At 42.6% G+C, this 21,767-nt stretch overlaps 2 protein-coding genes across 2 annotated transcripts; both read left to right on the top strand.

Annotated features, from left to right (window-relative positions):
- The first annotated feature begins 72 nt into the window (after positions 1 to 72).
- On the top strand, positions 73 to 20,078 carry ppm1lb (protein phosphatase, Mg2+/Mn2+ dependent, 1Lb). The gene is made up of 4 exons (XM_061280765.1): positions 73 to 918; positions 13,077 to 13,287; positions 17,231 to 17,392; positions 18,309 to 20,078. The coding sequence occupies exons 1-4, from the start codon at positions 520 to 522 to the stop codon at positions 18,647 to 18,649; spliced, it is 1,113 nt and encodes a 370-aa protein (XP_061136749.1). The 5' UTR covers positions 73 to 519; the 3' UTR covers positions 18,650 to 20,078.
- Positions 20,079 to 20,434: 356 nt separating this feature from the next.
- Positions 20,435 to 21,601, top strand: LOC133155442 (ADP-ribosylation factor-like protein 14). The gene is made up of 2 exons (XM_061280768.1): positions 20,435 to 20,858; positions 21,048 to 21,601. The coding sequence occupies exons 1-2, from the start codon at positions 20,544 to 20,546 to the stop codon at positions 21,342 to 21,344; spliced, it is 612 nt and encodes a 203-aa protein (XP_061136752.1). The 5' UTR covers positions 20,435 to 20,543; the 3' UTR covers positions 21,345 to 21,601.
- Positions 21,602 to 21,767: the final 166 nt, after the last annotated feature.

Here is a 21,767-nt window from a genome sequence, read left to right on the forward strand (position 1 = left end):
GTTAGAAATTGGATTTTCTGAAAGCAGCTGCGAATGTGTAAATAACTTTAGATAACTTAGTGTACGTGAAGGCATCACGGCCCATGTATTCCGCGAGCAGCAGTGCTCGGTCGCATCCAGTGTGGCAGCTGGGAATGTAAGGACGCACATCGAGCAGCTATTTTGAGGGACGGGGGTGGGGGGTCACTTGTCTGTCCAAAAGAACAGACTCCTCCATAGCTCGACCCCGGACTGGTACGCTGTTTCGTCGTAGTCTGGCGTGGTGGACTTGCCGAACGACGACCCAAATGGGCAGAGCGAACTGAGCGTCTTTCTCTGCGGGATTGAACGCTGAAGTGGTCGGCTCCAACTCATCGGCGTGAAGTGTCATTTCTTCTTTGATTGTCCAGTTTCTGGGTTAAATGAGTCCGTTTCACCTCGACCGGTCCTCGGAGCACACGCCAGCCATGGAGTGAAATCGGCCGGCGTAAAAGCGCGCACTACCTGCCGCGGTACCCCCACGCGTGAAAACCATAATAGATGATAGAGGATACAATGACCCTGCTGTCCCTGTTAGGTCGTATCATGCGTTATTTTCTGCTCCGGCCGGAGACCCTGTTCCTACTATGCATCAGCTTGGCCTTATGGAGTTACTTCTTCCACACGGACGAAGTGAAAACCATCGTCAAGTCGAGCCGCGACGCCGTCAAGATGGTCAAGGGGAAGGTGGCCGAGATGATGCAGAACGAGCGCTTTGGCGGCTTGGACGTCCTGGACGCCGAGTTCGCCAAGACGTGGGAGTTGAAGAGCCACAACGTCGCCGTGTACTCCATCCAAGGGCGCCGGGACCACATGGAGGACCGCTACGATGTGCTCGCCGACGTTGTCAACAAGAGCCACCCGTCCATCTTTGGGATTTTTGACGGCCACGGCGGAGAGGTGAGTTCCTCGGCTTTGTCTCAGAGAGGCAAGTGATTCAGAATGACATACAACACCTGTTCAGTTTAGGGTCTTACAATAAAACGCCAGGGGGGCATTTTGTTTGTGTCATGTAAATATTAGGCCAAGCAAAATATTTCTGACAATGACACTTGCTTCAACTCTGGCAGTGCTGTTGCCTTACATGAACCTTTTGTCCACTTGACATGTCCTTGAATTAGCCACGTCTGAATATGTCGGGAGAGTTCCAAAACTGGTCTCACGGAACATTTTAATCCCAAACAAAAGTATTCCCCCTTCAATGTAAAAAATGTCCTGAGCATCTGACAATTCCTAGCCCCCCCCAAAAAACCATCTCAAGTTCAAATGGCTGTTTTAAAGATGACATCAAGATAGCTGTGATGACATGACACTCCAATCGGATTATCCGAAGGGGAAACTTGTCATTTGTTGTAGTTGTGTAATTTGGATTCTAAATATATCTTTTGGGATACCAGTCATTGAACTTTTCTGACATCTAACTTGGTCTTTAATCTCCAAAGGTATCACACTGATCATTTCATTTGTACAATCAACCCTGACTCTGGCAACCTAGTGGGGAAGAGTCATTTATCAAACCGAACAATCATTGAAACTCAACTGTTGGTGGAAGTGCTAGCGAAAAGACTTGTCATCAGTGAGTAAAATTGTGAACCAGTTTCACAGGTGTCAATGTCATGATGTATACATCTCCAAACAGGTTTTGTCCTTTCGTAATTGACCAGCTACCAAATCTTGTCTTTCAGGAGCATCTAGTAAATTAGTGACACACACATTGTGAATTTACACTGACACGCAATTTCCTTGGTACAGCGCAACACTTGTGCATGTGTACTGCAGGGAAACTTTTTAGAGCATTTTAAATGTTGGAGGGACATCAATTTACGAATGCATGCTCCTAATATATTCAATTCTTATTACATTTCTTATTTTAAATGTATGAGCCATTATTCTAACATAATAGATGGTTTGTTGCAAACAACAAAATAAGTACATTCTTTTTTTTTTTTTTTTTCTCAAATTCCTCAAAATTGTAACATTATTGAGGTACATATTTCAAATCTGCCCCAAAATTATTAGGCCTACTCATAAAGCCAGTGTAGGCTCATCTGCCATCTAGTGGTGATTGGTGAAATTACAAATCAAAACCACAGTCTCAATTCGGTAGCTGTAAATTTGCATATTTGCTAATATTTTTTTTGCATTTTACTAAAATAAAATATTTTAATACTTTGACTGAGAATCAATACCTTTTCTTCTTCTTCTTCCTTTTGTACTTTTGATATGTACCATTTCATTTGACAAAGTTGACCTGCCCTGTCCCAAAATGGCCTCATCGACCAGTACAACCGTGCACTGTTGAAGCCACAAAGCACGGTTGGCACTTTGTGCTTTTATCCTGACTCCGTTTGACTCCGTTTTAGTTGTTGACTGACAAAAAAAAAAACAGAAAAGTGGAAACACAGATAATATCTGCAATTTCAAGGATAATTCAGTCTTTGTGTCAAAGTTCCGAGTTGACTACTGACAGCTTTTGACCTAAACCAGTCATATGCTGTTTTTTTCCCCTCCCCTAGAGCCTGTTGCAGTTCCTTTTTAAAGATTGTGACCCAACATGTGGTTTGACGACATGCCAGAAATAAATATTGGCGATACACTGTGTTTATTCATGTTAGCGAGAAGCTGCTTCATTACTGAATGTCCTTGAGAAACAACTTTTTTTGTTAAAGAAAATGTGCACCGAATTCCAGGCCTTGAGCTGTTCATTTTTTTAAGTACTTCTATACTTCACCTTACCATTACTATTCAGTAACCTCAAATTTAAGCCTTTACTGGTCCTGACCAGATGCTTCAGAACAGATCTCCTCCTCCTCCAACCTCAGCACAATTGAATTCCCCGTGCTCAGTGCCTATACCTCTCTATCTAAATTTATCAGTGGCCATCCATGGTCACATTGGACTCATTTCCGGCTCGGTGAGGGGATTTATCCATTAAATAGACAGTGGCTTTTAGCTGACACAGGATAACCTGCACGAAATCTCAACAAGAGTCATTCGTCACATTCAGGCTCTTCCCTCGCTGCCAAATTGTTCACTGCGAGACTCCGAGGACCATTTTTGATATGCGCATACGGAGAGTACTCCTACTTTGCTTCAAAACATGATAAATCAACAATCAATATTTTTTTTTAACGCCCCCAAGATCGTAGAAGAAGTAAGAAAATAGCGCCAGTAAGCATTTTACAGCCTTGGCAGAACTGTCCTGCATTGTCCTTACTTTCCCTTTGCTTTATATTCAGTCTGAAAGGCCATTTTATTTTCAACTTTATTATTCATTTCAAAACTTGTAAAATATATGGTGCTTCGGGGGAGCAATCGAAGTAGTCATGCGGCACGGTTCCTCTTCTTTGCAACTTTGGAGTAGCCATTTTATACACTGCGAGACCGGTGTGGAATATTAATACAGCTACATGTTTGGCTTTTTTTTTCTTTCTTTCTACTGTGCAGCTTTCTTTAGCTTGGAACGCTTTGGGGTTATTTAGTCCAAACACCAAGTTGTTTGCATTCAACCTGCACTGGTCCTCACTTGGGGTAGATGAAAGGAAGCTGGTATGTGGCTAAATGCACTGTTGGTATTACAGGATTAGACGGAGCGAACAAAGGCTGCAGTCTGGGGAGAGCAAAGAAAGCAAATGTGTGCATGCGTGTCTTTTGCAATGTTAGTGTCGAAAAAAAAATCCAATGCTTCTCTCGGAAGAATTTTAAAATCAGACAACCCATTCCGACCTTCTTGTAAACTTTGCATAAATTGGCTCACGCTGCTGTAAATATGGTCTTAGGAATCCATCGCTTGCTGATTAACAGCCTTAATCAGGATCGTAATCGACTGGCCTTGCTAGCCTAATCGCGTTGTTTTTAAAAGGAGAATATCGACAGTTTCTGAAGTGAACGACTGCTTCTTCTTGCAATCAATAAACGGTCGTCTAATTCTATACGCGATTTTCTGAGCGCCTTTTGGGAGAAACGCTCGAGACCGTTGTGTCTTGAGAGGGGAAGAATGTTGACTGAGAAAAATCTCGCAAGCGGCAGCTGTTCAGCATTAGCCGCATCGCTACGGTTCTTTACATTGCGTTTGTTGAGTCCACAGAAATGTAGCTCTTCTTGTTCCTCTGCAGATGGGTAGAGCAGGTGCATTTTTGTGGAATAGTTTGTCTACCCCAACCATAATTTTTCGGAATCCAACTGTTTAAACCGGTCTGGCGCTCAGATGTGCACACGCCGTCTCGCACGCATAGACCAATCCGAATGGAAGGAATGCGGCTCATACACATGTTTAATATTTGCACATGGTATCGATTCACTGAGGAACTCTTGAGCGTGAGGAGCAAATCTTTAAATATCACCAGCAGCTTGCAAAGCCAAAGCCACGTTGACTGGGATAGGCACCGCTCCTAGAATAGCAAAGGCGATTTACATTACGGCGTTAATTAGCATTAGCTAAGAAAATTGTTTTAAATATACAAAGAAGCAGTCATCACCACGGTAACATTCTTACTATCAGTTAAGAGCGACATGTTCTTGACTTTTTATCCGCACGAGTGAATAAGGGTTGGAGTTTATTGCATCAATAAATAGCTAGAGTAATATTTTTACCAGGCAGTCAGGATTTTCCACCAAGGGCAAGAGACAAAAATATATCCATTCCAATCAATTCATGAGTCTTCGGGGAGTTACACTGAAGAAAGCTGCTTTTTACATGGACAAAAATTGTTGTGAGCCTTCGAGCAGTAAATAAACGAGGTGGGAACGATTTCGATTAGGACTTATTAGGAAGCAAATTTAGGACTTGTGATAAATGAACAAAATTCTTTTATTGAGATTGAGTGTTTAGTCGTATTTTTTTGGGGTCAACTTTAGACAAAGCCTCGCTTTGTTGCCAGAGTTTATTGTTTGTCTCTCACCCTCCAGATCTCGTTTAGAAAATCATAAACAGGACACGTGACACATTCCGACTCCAGTGACATCACAACTCCTCTTGCGACCAGGCAGTTATTGAACAATAGCCATATATTTCAGATTTGGCCTAGAAATGATACTTGGACCAGATTTATAGCTGTGATTGACTATTTGGCTAAACGATAGCTCAGAGCGAACGGTAGACAAGGTAAGCACAATTGCAAATTGATTAATGTGGCGCAGAGGAAGCTTGTGCGCTAATGCTAACAGCTCCAGGCTCCAAGGAGCCACGCTCCCTTCCTGAGAGCTTCTATAAGCCGAGGCTAAAAGGAGTTGAAGTGACAGCGGGGCGTATTAGATTTACGCTAATCCCACCAGGGAGGTTGGGACTATACATTAACTGCACAGCTCGGGTTCATTTTTTTTTTCCTGCTCATCTTCTTCATTCCCTTACTCCACCCCAAACCATGTTCCCTTCCCTGCTGAACTTGACACTATTTTTAGTGACGTCTCCTCCGTGCGGTGCGTTTGTTTACACAACCAGAAACTCGTATTTGTTTGCAAACCACAGACGTACGCTGCCCTTTCCTGAGTTTATTTAATGAGTTCATCCGGTAGCAAGACTGGGAGCTCTGCTTCCAGTTGCTAGGCTGAAAAGAGGCAAGAGAAGAAGGAGAGTACATTATTGATTCCGTAGGGAATCATATACAATTTATGGAAAAAGAACCAGATGACAAGGAGTTGCTGTCCTTAACGGATGTCATCTTGGCCAAGGTCCACCTCCTCGTTGGCAACCGCACTAGCTTTCTTAACGACTCGATGAAGTTTCTTTCTATTTCTGTCTGCCATGTCTCCTCTCAATGGTTGAAGGACGTCAAGTCTCCTCAGCAAGTGGAGGCCATATGTGACAAACGTGGTGAAGCGTCAACTTTACTTTTAAAATTGCATGTGAAGACAGTCAGAGCCCGAAAGTTCAAATGATTGGCCATGATGGTGCAGCGAAGACCCCCCCCCATTTTTTCTTCTTTCTCATATGGCTGCCAGGCTGAAAGCCAGGGCACCTACGCTTTTCTCCCTCGAGAAAACATGACATACTTTTCCACCTCTTTGCTCAGTTTTAAATCTTTCCTCTGTCTCCGTTGACCTTTCTCCAAAGCAACCTTATATTTCACTCTCTGTCTCTTCCTCCGATCATTCAACTCTTCTTCATAACTGCCTCTTTCCCTCGTTCTGATACCCCACTGAGCTCCTTTAAACATTTATTTTTAGGATGAATCCAACCTAAAGTATTTTTTTCCGTGATACCCTCCATTCTTGTGAGAACACGCTGTTTAGCTTCGCCAGATTTACAGTATATCTACCCCGCTAAATCTGTTTCCCCCCCTTAGCTTTTAATGTCCCCAACCAGCCCGGCCCGCAGTCATCTTATCTCTCCGCAGTCCGCCCGACGTCCTTATCGCTGCCTTGAAATATTAAAGAGTCTTCTGCCTCCCGTCCCAAAGGGCCTCTGTGACTTTTACTTACCACGCCGCCGCCTCGCTAGCAACATTTCGTCTTGGCGGTGGCATATTTTTAGTTGGAGGGCGTCGCTTTTTTTTGTTCTTTGGACCGACTTTTAGACTTTGACGCAACGACGAGCGATGTGGAAAAACAAACCTGTGAAACTAATTATCCTTCTATTCTGAAATAAACAGATTTGTAGCATATGACCGCTGCTAGCTTACTTGCTATGCGCGGGGTGCTTCTTCTTCTGAAAGAGTTGTTGTGTCAAAGAAGCCAGCTGTATGGAGATGTGAGTGGCCGATGGAAGGATGGACACAGGAAGAGGCGGCAAAAGCGTCCAGGAAGCTGTCGAGTCGGAATAAGCAAGGCGACACTTGGCAGCGCGGTGTGGCAGTGTGCCTTGTTGTGGCCACAGGCTTTCACAAGGTTGCATCTGTTTTTATGTGCTATTTTTCTTTTCACGCTTCCAGAAAAATGGTTGCATAGCAACTAATTACTGTGGTACAAAGAAAACACACAAGCTTTTTCCAATTTCTCTTCGGCAGGCACTGCTCAACTAATATTTGTAGCTCGTCGTTGCAGTACTAAATAGTGTCAAGAGGAAAATGTTAGTCTCGGAGACAGAGACAATACAAGGAATGTGACAAAAAAGTATACAATTAATATACCGTAAATTCCGGACTATAAGCCGCACCGGACTATAAACCGCACCAGCTAAAATTGGGGGATATTTTAGTTTTTTTCTTATATAAGCCGCACCGGACTATAAGCCGCACGTGCACACGCGTTTTTTTTACAAAGAAAGACCGTTCACAGAAAGCCTTTTTAAAGTTTTTATAACATACTTTAACATGTCTTTCTCAACATTGCCTGTGACGAAGGGTTTAGAGCCCTTTGACGCAGGTCACCTAGCGTGCATTCCTACTAAAGCTCATAAGAGTCACAAGCAACACAGCCAGAATAAGCAGCAGCCATAGTAGTGTTTCAAAATAGTATTTTTGTTGTTGTTTTTTTCTTCAAGATACCGCAGTGTATAAAAGTGATCAAGTCATCACAAAAATCATGAAAAAAATCCTCATATAAGCCGCACCTGACTATAAGCTGCAGGGTTCAAAATTTGGGAAAAAAGTCACGGCTTATAGTCCTGAATTTACGGTAGTTGACAGCGCAAATATTTCTCTTAGAAGTGTATTGTTATTTATCAGTCATGATAATTTAAAAAGGAGTGAACCTTGTTCAAGAATAAATAAAAGTTTGTTTAAAAACAAAAACAATATTCGCCCGAAATAAATTTCAGCACAATTACAAGACAAAAATGGCATTTTTAAAAATTGTAAATAAGGTACCGGTCTATGCTGCTTGAATTTAAGTTTCTCAACTGTTGTTTACTATTGTCATTAATTAACATCCCACTTATTCAAGTGAATATAATCAAAAATTCGTTTTTTTAAAAATGCCTCACGGTAGTTGTCATAACTACAGATACAGTATTTATATGAAGAAGCAACAAAACCAGAAAAAATCGGTGTACATTTCCCTTCCTCCTTCCACACCCACGTAAGGCCTCGTGTTGTAAAACACAAACAGAGCTTGCTAGCTATTCAAGTCCAAATTATTTTCCACTCCTCCACCGTTCGTCGACATTTACGTCTGAAAAGAAGCCACGGCGCGTTTATCCAAATGGCGGTCGTAGAAGAGCTTTGATGTGCAGTATTTTAAGCAAAGCTGATGGTTCCCCTGCAACTGAGTGATACGCTACCACAGCAGGGGTGTGCATTATGCTGGCGGCGCGACGCCGGCGACAAATGCAAATTGATATTTCGCATCAGAGGTGCGTTACGAGTGTGAGCCAAGAGCACCAGTGTGCGTACGTGGGAGCGAGAGCTGCAGAGCGGAGACAATGAGCCAGATTTATCACCGTGTCGGAGAGCGCGGCGATGACAAATGCCGCACGGTCCAGCTCTTGAATCGTCTCGGCCGCCGCACCTTGATAGCTTCCCTCCCACGCTACGCACAGACAGGCTCGTGCTTAGACTCTAATGCTGACAACTTAAGTCCACTTATAATGAGGTCTATCGGAGAAAATAGTTTAAGCCTCTTTAGTCTTTTCTTTTTTTACATACCGTATTTGCTTTTGGAAGCCACGAGAATTTGCTTGCATAAGCAACAGTGACGGTGGAGCGGTCGGTCCTGCATTGCTATCTTGGCTCTTTGTGTTTATGTGGCTTCCTCCAACATCCTCCCACATTTAAGTTAGGCTCATTCAAGAGATTTAAATAAATAAATAAATAAATAAATAAATAAATAAATAAATAAATAAATAAATAAATAAATAAATAAATAAATAAATAAATAAATAAATAAATAAATAAATAAATAAATAAATAAATAAATAAATAAATAAATAAAAATGCCGAAATGCTTCCTGAGACTTTTAGGAGAGAAGTTCAGAAAGATACCAAAAGTGAAACAGTTATACTAATTGATGGTCTGGGGCTGCTTTGCTTCTTCAGGACCTGGATGACTCTCTGATTGATGAAGATATAAATTCTGATTTTAGAACTGCATTTCTTTGTTACTGGCTTGTAATTGAGGTTTGGCTGAGGCTCCATTTGAGTTTTAATGTAACAACACTCCCTGTGTGAGGCGGCGGCGGTGGCGGCGGGCGGGCGGGCTCGCCTGCATTTTGTTAGCGGCAGCGAGTCGGTGGTATAAATCAGTCGAGTGAAGTTTTGGGGTTTTAACACAGCTCGGGGCAGTTTGTGTGAAGTCACAACTGAACGATACAAGAGTGCGTGTGGAGCTTTTCAAGTATTAAACGGCTTTCAGACAAATGCCATTAATCTATCAGGAAATCCTTTTTACGGATTATCCGTCCAGAAAATGATTGATAAGGGCCTTCGAATCTTGTCGAGAGGCAAACGAAGATGCTTCGTTGGTGTGTGTGTGTGTGTGTGTGTGTGTGTGTGTGTCCGTGAGTGTGTGTTTGACAGACTTGTGACGTGACGACGTTCATTAGAATGTGATGAGCTGTGGCAGGGTGCAACACTCCAGCAGTCCTCAGGAATGCAAGCGCACTCCGCATGGCAATGAGAGTAAATACCCGGTCTAATTTAGGCAAGCTTGCATTACGATGTAAATATTCATACAATCGATCGATATCACAGGTTCCACCAGAAGACGCAAGCTTCAGATCGCAGGAATATAATAAAAACAATCGGGTGAAGTGTGTGCACGTCTTTCTCGAAGGTGAGGCGAATGCATCGAGCACATGAGCTTTCCTCGTGGACCGTTACGGTTTAATCTGAGTTTTCACCTTCCTGGAATGGAGCAGCTGTCATGGGAAGGACACCCGGTGAGGTCTTACTTCTACTACGAAGAGACAGATGTCCAACCCCCCCTATCTCTGTAATAGTTGCCTTCATTCTATGAGGAAAGATCTTTTTCCTGACTGACCGTGGCTGTGTGTGTTCAGTTGGTATCTTATTTGAATCTCACAGTGTGGCTGCATACCTCTGTAAATCCTCCAGACTACAGCCCATCTGTGCTGTGTTTGTTGTGGTTCTGTGAGATTCAATGTTTGGGTGAGTAAAATAGTTCTCGCGATGCCAGGCTAAGATTTGTGCGTGAGAACACACGGGAGTGTTTGCGAGGCTAAACAAATATTTCCCAACTGAGTAGAGAGTGTTTTTGTTGTTTTAGTTTGGTTTTCCTAAGCCGTGTTACTTTTCTTTCCTGAGGCAGGAGAACAGTCCTGGTGCCGAAGGCCCTTTAAACCCGATCCGGGTCAAACGGATTGGTCTGATTTGTTAATTTAAAAAATAAAATAAAATTGGTCATGTTTGCTCAACAACAGCAGACAAAATACAACATTTAGGATTCGCACACATTATGGACAGATGTTTGTTTTGCCCTGGCAACTTGATGACAGAAAGTACCGTAATTTTCGGACTATAAGTCGCACCGGAGTATAAGTCGCACCAGCCATAAATTGCCCAAAAAAGTGAAAAAAAACATATATGTATATAAGTCGCTCCTGAGTATAAGTCGCCCCCCCCACCCAAACTATGAAAAAAAACCGCGACATATAGTCCGAAAATTACGGTAGATAAAATTTTAGACCAGCTAAAAGCAGGTGTAAGTTTTGGCTTAGGTGGTGCAATACTTTCAATCAATTATTATGAATGCATTATTATTATCATTATCATAATATATCGACTTTGACTCAACTTTAGAAAAATACCAAAAGGAAGAAAACTCCACTGATGACTTACGGCGGGCACGAAAATTGAGTCCCCGCAGTGTAAATCCAGCCAACGTCTCCATTTCTCACTTGCCTGTCATCTACTGCACTTTATCATTTCTCTGCATGCCGTCGCTTTGATGGTTCATTTCAAACCATCAGGAGGAACCAACTCTCTTTCCTTCCTGTCGAAACGATGCACTCGAGTGATACTAATGAGTGGTCTTCCCGTTTCCAGTCAGTGTGTCCTCTTCTCTTCCTTTTTCTCCACCGATGACTTTATCTGTCAAAACATCAGCAGGGGGAGAAAAAAGATTCTTGTGCTCCTTGTACAAAATTCCCTGAGGGGGATTTTTTAAAGGAATGCTTGTATGACTTTTAGATGTGATGGATAAAAAATATTTCAGACGCACTAGTGTTTCTCTGGGCCTGGCAAGTGTCGTGACAGGATGGATGATGCAGCGTGTGTGTGTGTGTGGGTTGAGAGCGATGCTTTTTGTCCGTCCATGTGGGCAGTTTGCTCACAATTTTTATATATTCACCCCCAATCCTATTTTGGTTTCAATATAATTATATGCAGGGAAAATGAAAGGTCAATCTGCGTGTCATATTCATTCTGTCACTTTAATTGCCCACATAACTTAACGATTAGGGGACTGACTGGCATATTTGAGGCTAATGAATGTGTTGGGTTTAAAGAGCAAAAGGATTCATACTACAGAAACCATAAACAGGAAAGCTCATTATGGACTAGATTGGGGTTGAACATCCCACCGGGCTTTTCCTCGCCCCTTCAACGAGGCGTTCTAAAGCTGTCGCACCGGCTCCTGTCCACAAGCTACTTGTCATGTAGGACTTCTTTAAAATAAATAAATGGATGGATAAATAAATCGGTAAATGTAAATCGATAGATGGATGGATAAATAAATAAATTTCCCCTTCTTGGCTCGTTTGCTTTCCTCTGCATGAGGCGCACACTCAGAGGCAACAACGAGGCGCTCGACCAGCCCTGGCTCACAGGTTGTCTTAATTTTTCTTTTTTTGTCCAACTACTTTGCTCCCTTACTTTTACTCCGACTGTGACAGCGTGTAATAAATATCACTGCACTGATACTTAATTTCCGCCATCTGTCCAAATATTGAGTTATTCTGTTTTTATTACACAATCACCTCTGCCTGTCTTTTTTTTTTTATGCAGCAATTTTTAATTCACTAAAGAATCTCTCCACTGGACACAAGCCCAAACTCACTTTGAACATCTGCTTAGGCATAGCTCATACATTTATAATGTATAGCGAAGCTCTATTTGGGTCTGACATGAGGGACTTTGCCACCAGCCCTTTATTCCGCTTGACAGGCCCGTCAATTAAACTGCTCAGTAATTGGCACTGTACGACGCAGCGGGACAATGCACTTCCTGTTCTATTTATGACCCCTGAACTCGGTTTATTATCTTGGCTCCTTTCATGGCAACCGCAGGATGGAGGCACTTCAACGGTCGCTACGGGGGAATAATGCACAATGATAAATTTTGCGGTGTGGAATGTTACCACGGAAGCAGACGGGGAAGGATGATGAGAATTTAAATGGAGACACACTCAAGGGGGGGAAGCAAACATCGGTAGTGTTTGGACGCGAGGAAGCGAGCCGGTGAAGACAAGCTGCGGCGACTCAGCTACACACACACACACGGTGTAGATGAGTGAAAGAAGAAAAACAAGATTCCACAAAAGCAATTTTCATAATGAGACGTCGACGGAGGAAAGGAAGATGGGGGTTTGTTTGAAAGGAAGACGGAAGAAACGGGCTCAGCGTTTGGCTCGTCGTATCTCTGTAATTCGGCCTGAAATCGTTCAAGTTGAGACGATACTTTGGTTTTTTTTACAGATTCTTCCCAAGAACAAATGAAATGTGATCTAGTGACGCCTCCGTGAAGTGTATTATCTGATATGTGTGCTCACCTGAACCTCATGACCTTGGTTGAGTGGGATTTGTTTTCCTGATTCTGCGCTGAGTCAGGGGTAGAGAAAGGCTGCAAAAAAAAAAAAAGGGTGAGCTAAATTAGCTTACTCAGACATTAGTGCATCTCTGTTTTTTGATGCCATTTAATTTCCTTTTTTTTTTTTAAATCAGTATTTATTGGGTTTATTTGTTTTACACAATAAATCGATAACGACTCATGACACTCTGGAACATCCAAAGTCCAATGGAGAAAATGTGAACTTAAATTCCACACAGGAAACGGTTGCTTAGGACAATATGAGGAATTGAAATTCTTTCCTGATATTGCATCAAAAAGAAATATTTTCTGCCTCACCCACTGAGACCAAATCTAATTTTGTACGAGTCTCAAAATGTATTTACATGGACCTCAGTTTTGAGTTTCTCTCTCTCTTTCACCATTGTCTGTTATCAGGCGGCTGCTGACTACGCAAAGGCTCACCTGCCGGAGGCGCTACGCCAGCAGCTGCTGACCTACGAACGTGAGCGAGAGCGGGATAAGGAAAAGGATAAAGAGAAGGAGGAGAAAAAGGACACCCTGTCCTACCCGTCTATCCTGGAGCAGCAGATCTTGACGTTGGACCGGGAAATACTGACAAAGCTCTCCGCCACATACAATGAAGCAGGTGTGTACGTGTGTCAGAGGGTGTGCACACTTGTGCAACCACGTTATCTCCGTTGTTCATTTTTACTTTGCGTGGTTGTAAAACAGGTTGGAATTAAGCATACCATGGTGATGTCTTCAAGTTCACACTCTTTCAGTCTTCTCCTGTTGAACAATGACTGTCAGCAACCCTCGGGCCTTGCTTATTCAGCTGTTTAAATACAAGCCAATCTTCAAAAGGCTTGTAGTAATTATTTCTGGAGGGATACAAGGGGTGAGGAGTGGGTGGGTAGTAGATATGGGGGGGGGTCAGACGAAGGGGACGTGCGGAAGTCGTTGAAAGCCGCGCGGGAAGGAGAGTGATGTAAGCAGCCTAATTCAAAAAGTCTCTAAAGATTCTTCATTTGCGCAATAATAAAAAAAAAAATAGGATTGAAAAATATCCCCCAGTTGGTCCATAAAGCCTGTAACGACTCTTCCAATGATTTCAAATTCCCCGCAAAAATACGAACACTCACCGCTAGCAGGTTGGTAAATATCTCAGTGAGTGGGGAATATTATTAAGACTTATGGCCGTCCTTGAATGAGCAATAAAGTTTATTATCATGATGAAGTTTTTTTTTTTCTCCCCCTCTCATGGGGTATGATGTGTACATAGCCCCTGTGCTGTGCAGTAATTTTCAGTATCGATTGTTCCGCTTTTATTTGCTGCCGCGCCATTGTCTGTAGACTTGTAAAAGCCGATCTTGTATTCATCGCCACCGTTGGAGTATTTTGAAATTTTGAAATGAATAATTATTTGTCTCTAAAACATGCCTTTTTATCCCGCACCACACCAATAAGAAAATACTCAAAAATAAAACAAATGAAACCTGCTCGAAAAAAATAAAGCTAACAAGTCACAACAAATTGAAAAATAACTATAATGTCAATTCCTAAACTATTATCGCTCTGGTATGAGTATACCAAGATAGATTTTCCATTTGCTGGGACTTTAAAGTTTCATAAACCTTCACGCTCAGGAAGACCAAAAAAAAAAAAAGACAGGGTGAAGGGGTTAGATTGTTAAATTGGATTAGGGGTTCGAACAATGAATAATAACTTGATTTCCAACATGTGACTCCCATGTCAGCAGTTTATTCTCCACCTCATCAACTCGAGAAAGCTCACATGACACATTGGTTGTAAAAAAAATAAAAATATTCAAGTCTCTTTCGGCGACAGCTCCTCGCAAAAGGCGACAACTCGCCCGCCGCCGACCTCTTTATCCTTTTTTACGCTGGTCGTTTTCTTCTTCTGTACTCCAGCAAGAAAAGCCATCTCCTCATCCCTTTTGTCTTTTTTCTTTTCTTTGTGAGCTTTTAATCGCGCAACGGGCTTCCGTCCAGAGCTGTTATTTTCGTCCAGACAGCGAGACGCATTGGCTGTGAGTTAACTTAGACAAAGGTAATGCTTGTTTAGAATTGGAATTTATTACAGTGTCTTAATTGCTGATCAGGTAATGGCTCATTCTTCCAATTGTGGCTGATTCCCAGCTATCTCCTCTTTATTCCAATCGGGGACTGAATTAAGCGGCAGGGGAGCGAGCGAGGGAGATGCTCCCAGATGAACTCGTAGTCGGCGTAGATATATCTGATTCATTCCCCCACGGGCTCTCCGTCCCCTCGCCGCTTATCAGCAAACACCGAGTGGCGATAAGAGTGATGTGACTTTAATGGAATTGGCCGTAAGCTTCAGGTCGGAAACAGTCACCTTGACGCAGCGCCGTGTGCGTCGACGCCTAACCTTGACGTGACGGCGTGAACTTTGTCGCACAACGGCAGGTTTTGACACACAACACAAGTTGCCCACTGATGCGTGAGTGGCATCATGAAAAGTGACAGCAGACGTGGTTGTTTGTGCTCCATCTTTCCGTCCACTTGTTTTTGTCTCGCAAGGTGAATGACTTTATGAGGCAGGATTTTAAAAACTATTTTAGCCATAAATCTTTTTTAGCATAACGTTTTTTTTTTCCTAGCGCCATTTGTCCGGTCTTTCCCTTTTTCAAAATCATATTCCAAATCTGTAAAACGCTTGTTTAGCTCAGATTGTCTCACTGTTGCTAACTTTTATAGCATGGCTAGCTTGAACTTTGTGGGTTTACAGAAGGGCCTAGAACAATTTTATAATTTCGCCCACACGTATTTATATTTAGTACTTTCCATAATGTCTAACAATAAATGTGGATTGTAATTTGGGTGGAGACCTCAATCTTTTTTTTTGTCCAAGCTAAACGGATAATTAGCATGAACATAGCATGCGCTATTTTAATAGGGATCGGCGCCCGAGTTGCTCAGCAAAGGCTTGCCTAATTGGCCAAGAGTATGCTAGCGAGCCGTCTCCGTCCATTATCTCTATCGCTATGGGATCCCGATAAGGCTAATTAAACCAACAGCGTGGCACAGTGCAGGAGAAGCTATATGTCGGATTAGGTACTCATGCAATTATTTTTCACTCCCGTTAAAAAAAAAAAAAAATGTCTGCATCGAAGTGTCATCAGTATTCACCGCACTCCCTCTTGCTGGATTTCTCTATTTCCATGTAAGACTTCATCTCACCTAATGCCACAAAAAGGGAAAACTAAAAGTGTTTTGCTGCCGAGAAATCTCGGATCTCATCTCTCCTTTAAAACGAGATTTATGTCGTTCCCTGAAGAATCTCCGACATAAATTGCATGTCAGTCAACCAACGGACGAATGGGATTGCTTCACGCTTAAAACTACTTTTCATTTTCATGTTTTCTGTTTATTAAAACTGTATCCTGAGTTTGACTCGACTATTTTTACATGTTTACAGCCATTTCCTCATGTAACCCAGCCCTCACACATCCCATTGTAGTCAAAGCCAGAGCTGGATGCCCAGTAGCTCTTCAAAAGCGAGCTCTTACGCCCACCACTTTAGTCTTTTGTGTGTGTGAGAGAGCAAAAATAAGAAAAAAAAATTTTGGATCGCACACAAAGGGCTTCAGTCCGAACAGGTTCAGTCGGGCTGACGAGCCAAAATAGAAAGGCGAGGCCTTCCCCACTTTTGTTTTTAAAGGTTACAGTAAGAGTGTTGTGTAGCCGCACAGCTAATATTAGCCCTTTTAAATTTGATACAACCCTCTCTGGCATATATTCTTTATCCTCTGTGAAAACAATGTCCGTGTGCATTACACTGCCCCCTGTGGCCATAAAACGCACATTTATTGAGCATGAAATTTTAATGCGCAAACTGTCTTTGTTGCATTTGAGTTAATTATGTCATTTTTGTATCATTTTATAAAATGCAATACTACTACCGTAATTTTCGGACTATAAGTCGCGTTTTTTCCCATAGTTTGGGTGGGGGGGGCTGACTTATATACATATATATGGTTTTTTTTTCACTTTTTAGGGCATTTTATGGCTGGTGCGACTTATACTCCGGTGCGACTTAGAGTCCGAAAATGACGGTACTTATTTAAAAACATGTTACTTATTAGTGTTTTTTGGAGGTTTGGTGGTGCGCTGTGAGACTTTTCACATCTAGTAACGTGCGTCGGCTCATTGCCCCGAGCGACTCCTTAGCTCTGTCGCTTGTCGTCGCGGTAACGTAAAGCCATGTTTACATTGGCACACGCCACAGTGGAGTGGCAAGATGGCCCCCTGAGAACCTTCAAAAATCTGCTGCTAGTCTTCATCCTTGGGGTGTTTTGACTCGAATGCATCACAGAATAGTTACTGAAATGAGGGAAAATAATGCAGAATATGCCTGCTTTAATATCTTGTAAATAATGCATGACTCCCTAATAGCAAAATTCAAGCTTAAGCAGGAAGTGGTGATCTATATTTGTATGGTTCATCCCGAGCCATTCCACTTCATTTACCCCCAAAGAGATGGACTCGGGTTTATCGTCAATTATTTCCACATCAGTCACATTCTTTCTTGTGCTCCTCCTCCCTCAGGCACCACATGTCTGGTGGCCCTGCTGTCCGATAAGGAGCTGACGGTAGCTAACGTCGGCGACTCCCGCGGAGTCCTGTGCGATAAAGACGGCAAGGCCATCCCGCTATCGCATGACCACAAGCCCTACCAGCTGAAAGAGCGCAAGAGGATCCAGAAAGCTGGTGAGAGATTCCACACACGCACACTGACTGCATACAAATCAATTTGGCACTTTGGGAAACAACGTGAAAACAGTCGCCGGCTCTTTGACTCGGCAGTTTGCCTTGGTTGAATGTTAACAAACGCAGCCGGCGTTTCGGAGCCATAATTCTGCCTCCGACTCTTGCCGCATGCACTCTGGAGTGTTGGTGATGATGGCACCGGGCCAGAGGTGTCAGCCTGTGGGGCAGTTTTGCATAATAGTCCTTTATCGCCATCTAACGGTTGAGTTAGGTATTGGAGGAAAAAACAAATAAGGCGATTGGTTCAAAAACAAATGGCCGACCCTTTTGCTTTTCTCAAAGTGATGTTAAGGATTATAAATAGTAGACACAAATTTCCCTGGAAGGGTGGATTTTAAATGAAAAGTCATAGTTATTCAACAATATTTATGATTCATATTTAAATATTTTCCAAGCACCTATTAGCTAAATATTCCCTCTCATCATTATCAATAGCTGATAAAACTAACTGACACTGTGGTCTCATCTTCCCTAATTTATGAAAACTCCTTTTTTTTTTATGCAATGCTGAACACGTAATGTATTTTTCCACTGGGTTGTATTTGTACATTTTGCAGTCTGTTGTAGCCTGACCTCAGCGTTTTTGAAATGCTAAGCTATGACCTTGCTCGCTTGCTGAGGAGGAAACCGGAGACGCATCCTGGCCATGTAAGAAAGTCGGAATGTAATTCAAACGTTTTCCGAGACACTCGAGAATATGTCGCCCTAGCTAGTACAGGAAGTGATGTCATCTTGCGGGATTGTAAAATCGAATGGTGGGAACGTTCCACTGGAATTAATGAGAATTTGCGGGAATAGAGAAAATCTCATTTTGAATCATGTAAACAAGCTTATTTTGGCTTTTTCTCGTTGTCAGGCGGATTCATCAGTTTCAATGGCTCGTGGCGCGTCCAGGGAATCCTGGCCATGTCTCGCTCCCTGGGCGACTACACCCTGAAGAACCTCAACGTGGTCATCCCCGACCCTGACATCCTTTCCTTCGACCTGAACAAGCTCCAGCCAGAGTTCATGATCCTGGCGTCGGACGGCCTGTGGGACACCTTCAGCAACGAAGAGGCCGTGCGCTTCGTCCGCGAGCGTCTGGACGAGCCGCACTTTGGCGCCAAGAGCATCGTCCTCCAGTCGTACTACCGCGGCTGCCCCGATAATATCACCGTCATGGTGGTCAAGTTCAAAGGCAAGGCCGGCGAGCAGTAGAACGGCCACGGCGTCCGGCATCGAAACCGAACTTTTGGTGAGAGTATCGATTTTAATGCAGATGTTGAAATAACGCATCAAACCATGCTCCTCTTTTTATGTGAATGTTTTTTTTTTTTTAATTAGCTTGTGTACCCTAAACAAAATCACAAATTAATTTATCACTGAGGATTCAGTGTGGAAATAATTGTTCATTATCTTGAAGCAATAGAAGGAAAATGTATCATACTCTGACAAAATATTTTTTTGTCCACTCATAATATACATCTCCCCTTATTGCTTAGCGCCTATTCTAACTCTCTCTCGTTCACGCAGTTGTTCGAAAAAGAAGCTAACACTCTTTGTTAACTCAAACTGACAAATAGTAAAACAAAGGAGACATAAACACCAGATGTTTAAAAAACCCAAATGTTCAACCAAACTGTGGCAAATTAGTTAGCTTAATGCTAATATAAACGTCTTACCTGCGCTACCAGAAATAAGCATCGATGTTATTTTAAATCTTCAAAGAACTGCTACAGTTTTTTTTAAAGGACATCATTTACATAGCGTTTCCTTACTCCTTTAACATTATGACGGTGTTTATCAATTCAGCCTTGTAATTTCCAAATGTTAGTCAAGGTTTGTACAGTAATAGGAGCCACCTCTCACGATAACACATGAGGGGGATTCCACTTGAAACTGCCACCTTTTATCATTTTTGAACGTTTTAGTTCATAAGAAACAATCGGTGCCATTTTATTTTTCCCACATCGTTCACGACTTATCATGATTTCAGTCGGACCCGATTTGCCCTGCTATGTTGGATAGAATAACATCATTCATCTTCATCGGTAAGCAGGAGGTCACATTAAAAGAGTGTTCAAATATAGTTATTCATCTCTAATCACTCTCAACGAATGATTTCTGGATGAAAAAAAATGTACAGTAAAATCCCGATAACTATCACATTCTCTTTTCCCGAAACAAAACTTTGAATGAAGTGTATTATTGTTGCCTTGTTTTTAACAGTATGTTTCCTGTAATATCTGCTGCCATTTTTTTTTTGGGGGGATGATTTTTCAAAACGTGCATGTTTGTCTCATTCTAATAAGTCATATATGTAAAGTAGAAATGTTAAAAAGAAAATCTCCAAGAGACGTGCAAATTAAGATGAATGTGTTCATGTTGGCATCCTCATCGCTTACTGTTTACACGGCAACAAAGAAAGCAATTCAGATTGTATTGTCAGCGATGTGTATTTGTTCAGATGTTTGGATTTTTCTCATCCAAACCGTCGTCATTTATTATCAACGTTGTAGAATGTTGGTTTGGCATTTGTATATGTGTGCTTTCATAAAATATTCAGATTTGGGAGAGAAAAAAATTCAATATTTTAAGGTGTAATTCAGATAATGGTGATATTAAAACAAGAAAGGATGAAATAATTCATCTGCGTATTCTGTCGTATTCATTTCTGGCATTGATGATTTTTACGATTATGTTAAAGAAGAAAATCAATTATAGCGTCCAATATTTGTCATTCATGACCACTGCCTGACGGGGAAACAATCCGGATGACCCAAATAAGCACTTCCGATGATGTCGGGGCTGGATGATTGACAGCTAGGGACAGGTGTGATCTGACTCCTGGAACCGGAGAACCAACTCCACGTCGTACTTCATAGTTGCACTGTCACTATATCGATATAAATAACTTTACTGAAAGCTGCGTAGTGCTGAGGAGACCTCCGGTCACAACACGAGGGGTGGGATCACTTTAAACTGTGTGTACATAAAGCATCGTGGCCGCATACTGAGACTGCAGCCAGACAGCACTGCAGGGACCCACTGGGCGCGAGAGAGCTTGGCTTACTCTGCGTTACGCAACCGCACAAGCCCATTCTTCTCAGACATGGGGATGCACGCTTCTAAGCCACGGAGGCAAGCGCAGGTCCTGATGCTTGGCTTGGACCGATCAGGGAAGAGCACCTTGCTGTATAAACTCAAGTACAACGAGAGAACGGTGACGGTGCCCACGGTGGGCTTCAACGTGGAGACGCTGGAGACGGACAGGAGCAGCCCGGGGCTCACTGTCTGGGACGTGGGCGGCCAGAGGAAGATGAGGCCTCACTGGAAGCATCACTACGCCGACACGGCCGGGCTGGTGTTTGTGGTGGACAGCGCGGACCAAGGGAGGATGGATGAAGCCGGCAAGGAACTCCATCGGGTAATTAAGAGTGATGTTTAAATTGATACATAAAGTCTCGGGGCTGCACTGCAGATGGATGTGACTTGAATTGATGATGCACTTGACTGAACAAGCTCAAGTTCCTATTTAACCCTTGACAGTAGAAAGTAGGAAAAACTTCCAAATAGAGTCCTAACTGGTGGTGATGCATGCCTTGCGTTCCTTAAGGTGCTGAAGTACGAGACCCTGAGAGGAGTTCCTCTGGTCGTTCTGTCCAACAAACAGGATCTGCGCGGGGCTCTGAGTCCCGAGGCGGTCTGCCAGAGGCTGGACCTCAGGCGAGCGTGCGAGGGCAAGAGGCCATGGTTCATCCAGCCCTGCTCGGGCATCACGGGCGCGGGGCTGGAGGAAGGCTTCAGGAGGATGGTGTACCTGATGAAGACCCCGCTGAGGCAAACGCAAGAGGACATCCAGGTCAAGATGAAGTCAAAAGGCTTCAGGATTTCGGCCTTGATAGGCGGCTGATGGGTGATTTAATCTGATGCTTAATCCAATCACATGTGTTCACTCTCATCTACCATATATGATCAAGTATGAAGTGGGTCATTTGAAGATGGAAGCTCTCAACATAGCTGTGACGGGAAGCCTCCTCATCAGAATCAAAGAGAATCTCTTCTCTGATTCCTTTCTTTGGCCTGTGGCATTAGAAGAGTCAAAGGGTGTCAACACCCCACGTGTCATGAGAAGCCTGCTGGGATCCTTGAAAATTATATTTTGAAAAGCATTCCTGAATATTTATTTATTTATTTATTTATTTATTTATTTATTTATTTATTTATTTATTTATTTATTTATTTATTTATTTAATATGCATTGTACAATCGAGTTCATGTTATACTTTCTTGTACTAATATTGCTATGTATATTTATGTTATGTTTTAAATGTAA

This window comes from Syngnathus typhle, linkage group LG6 (genome assembly GCF_033458585.1).
Source record: "Syngnathus typhle isolate RoL2023-S1 ecotype Sweden linkage group LG6, RoL_Styp_1.0, whole genome shotgun sequence".
In the NCBI taxonomy this organism is placed as follows: domain Eukaryota; kingdom Metazoa; phylum Chordata; class Actinopteri; order Syngnathiformes; family Syngnathidae; genus Syngnathus; species Syngnathus typhle.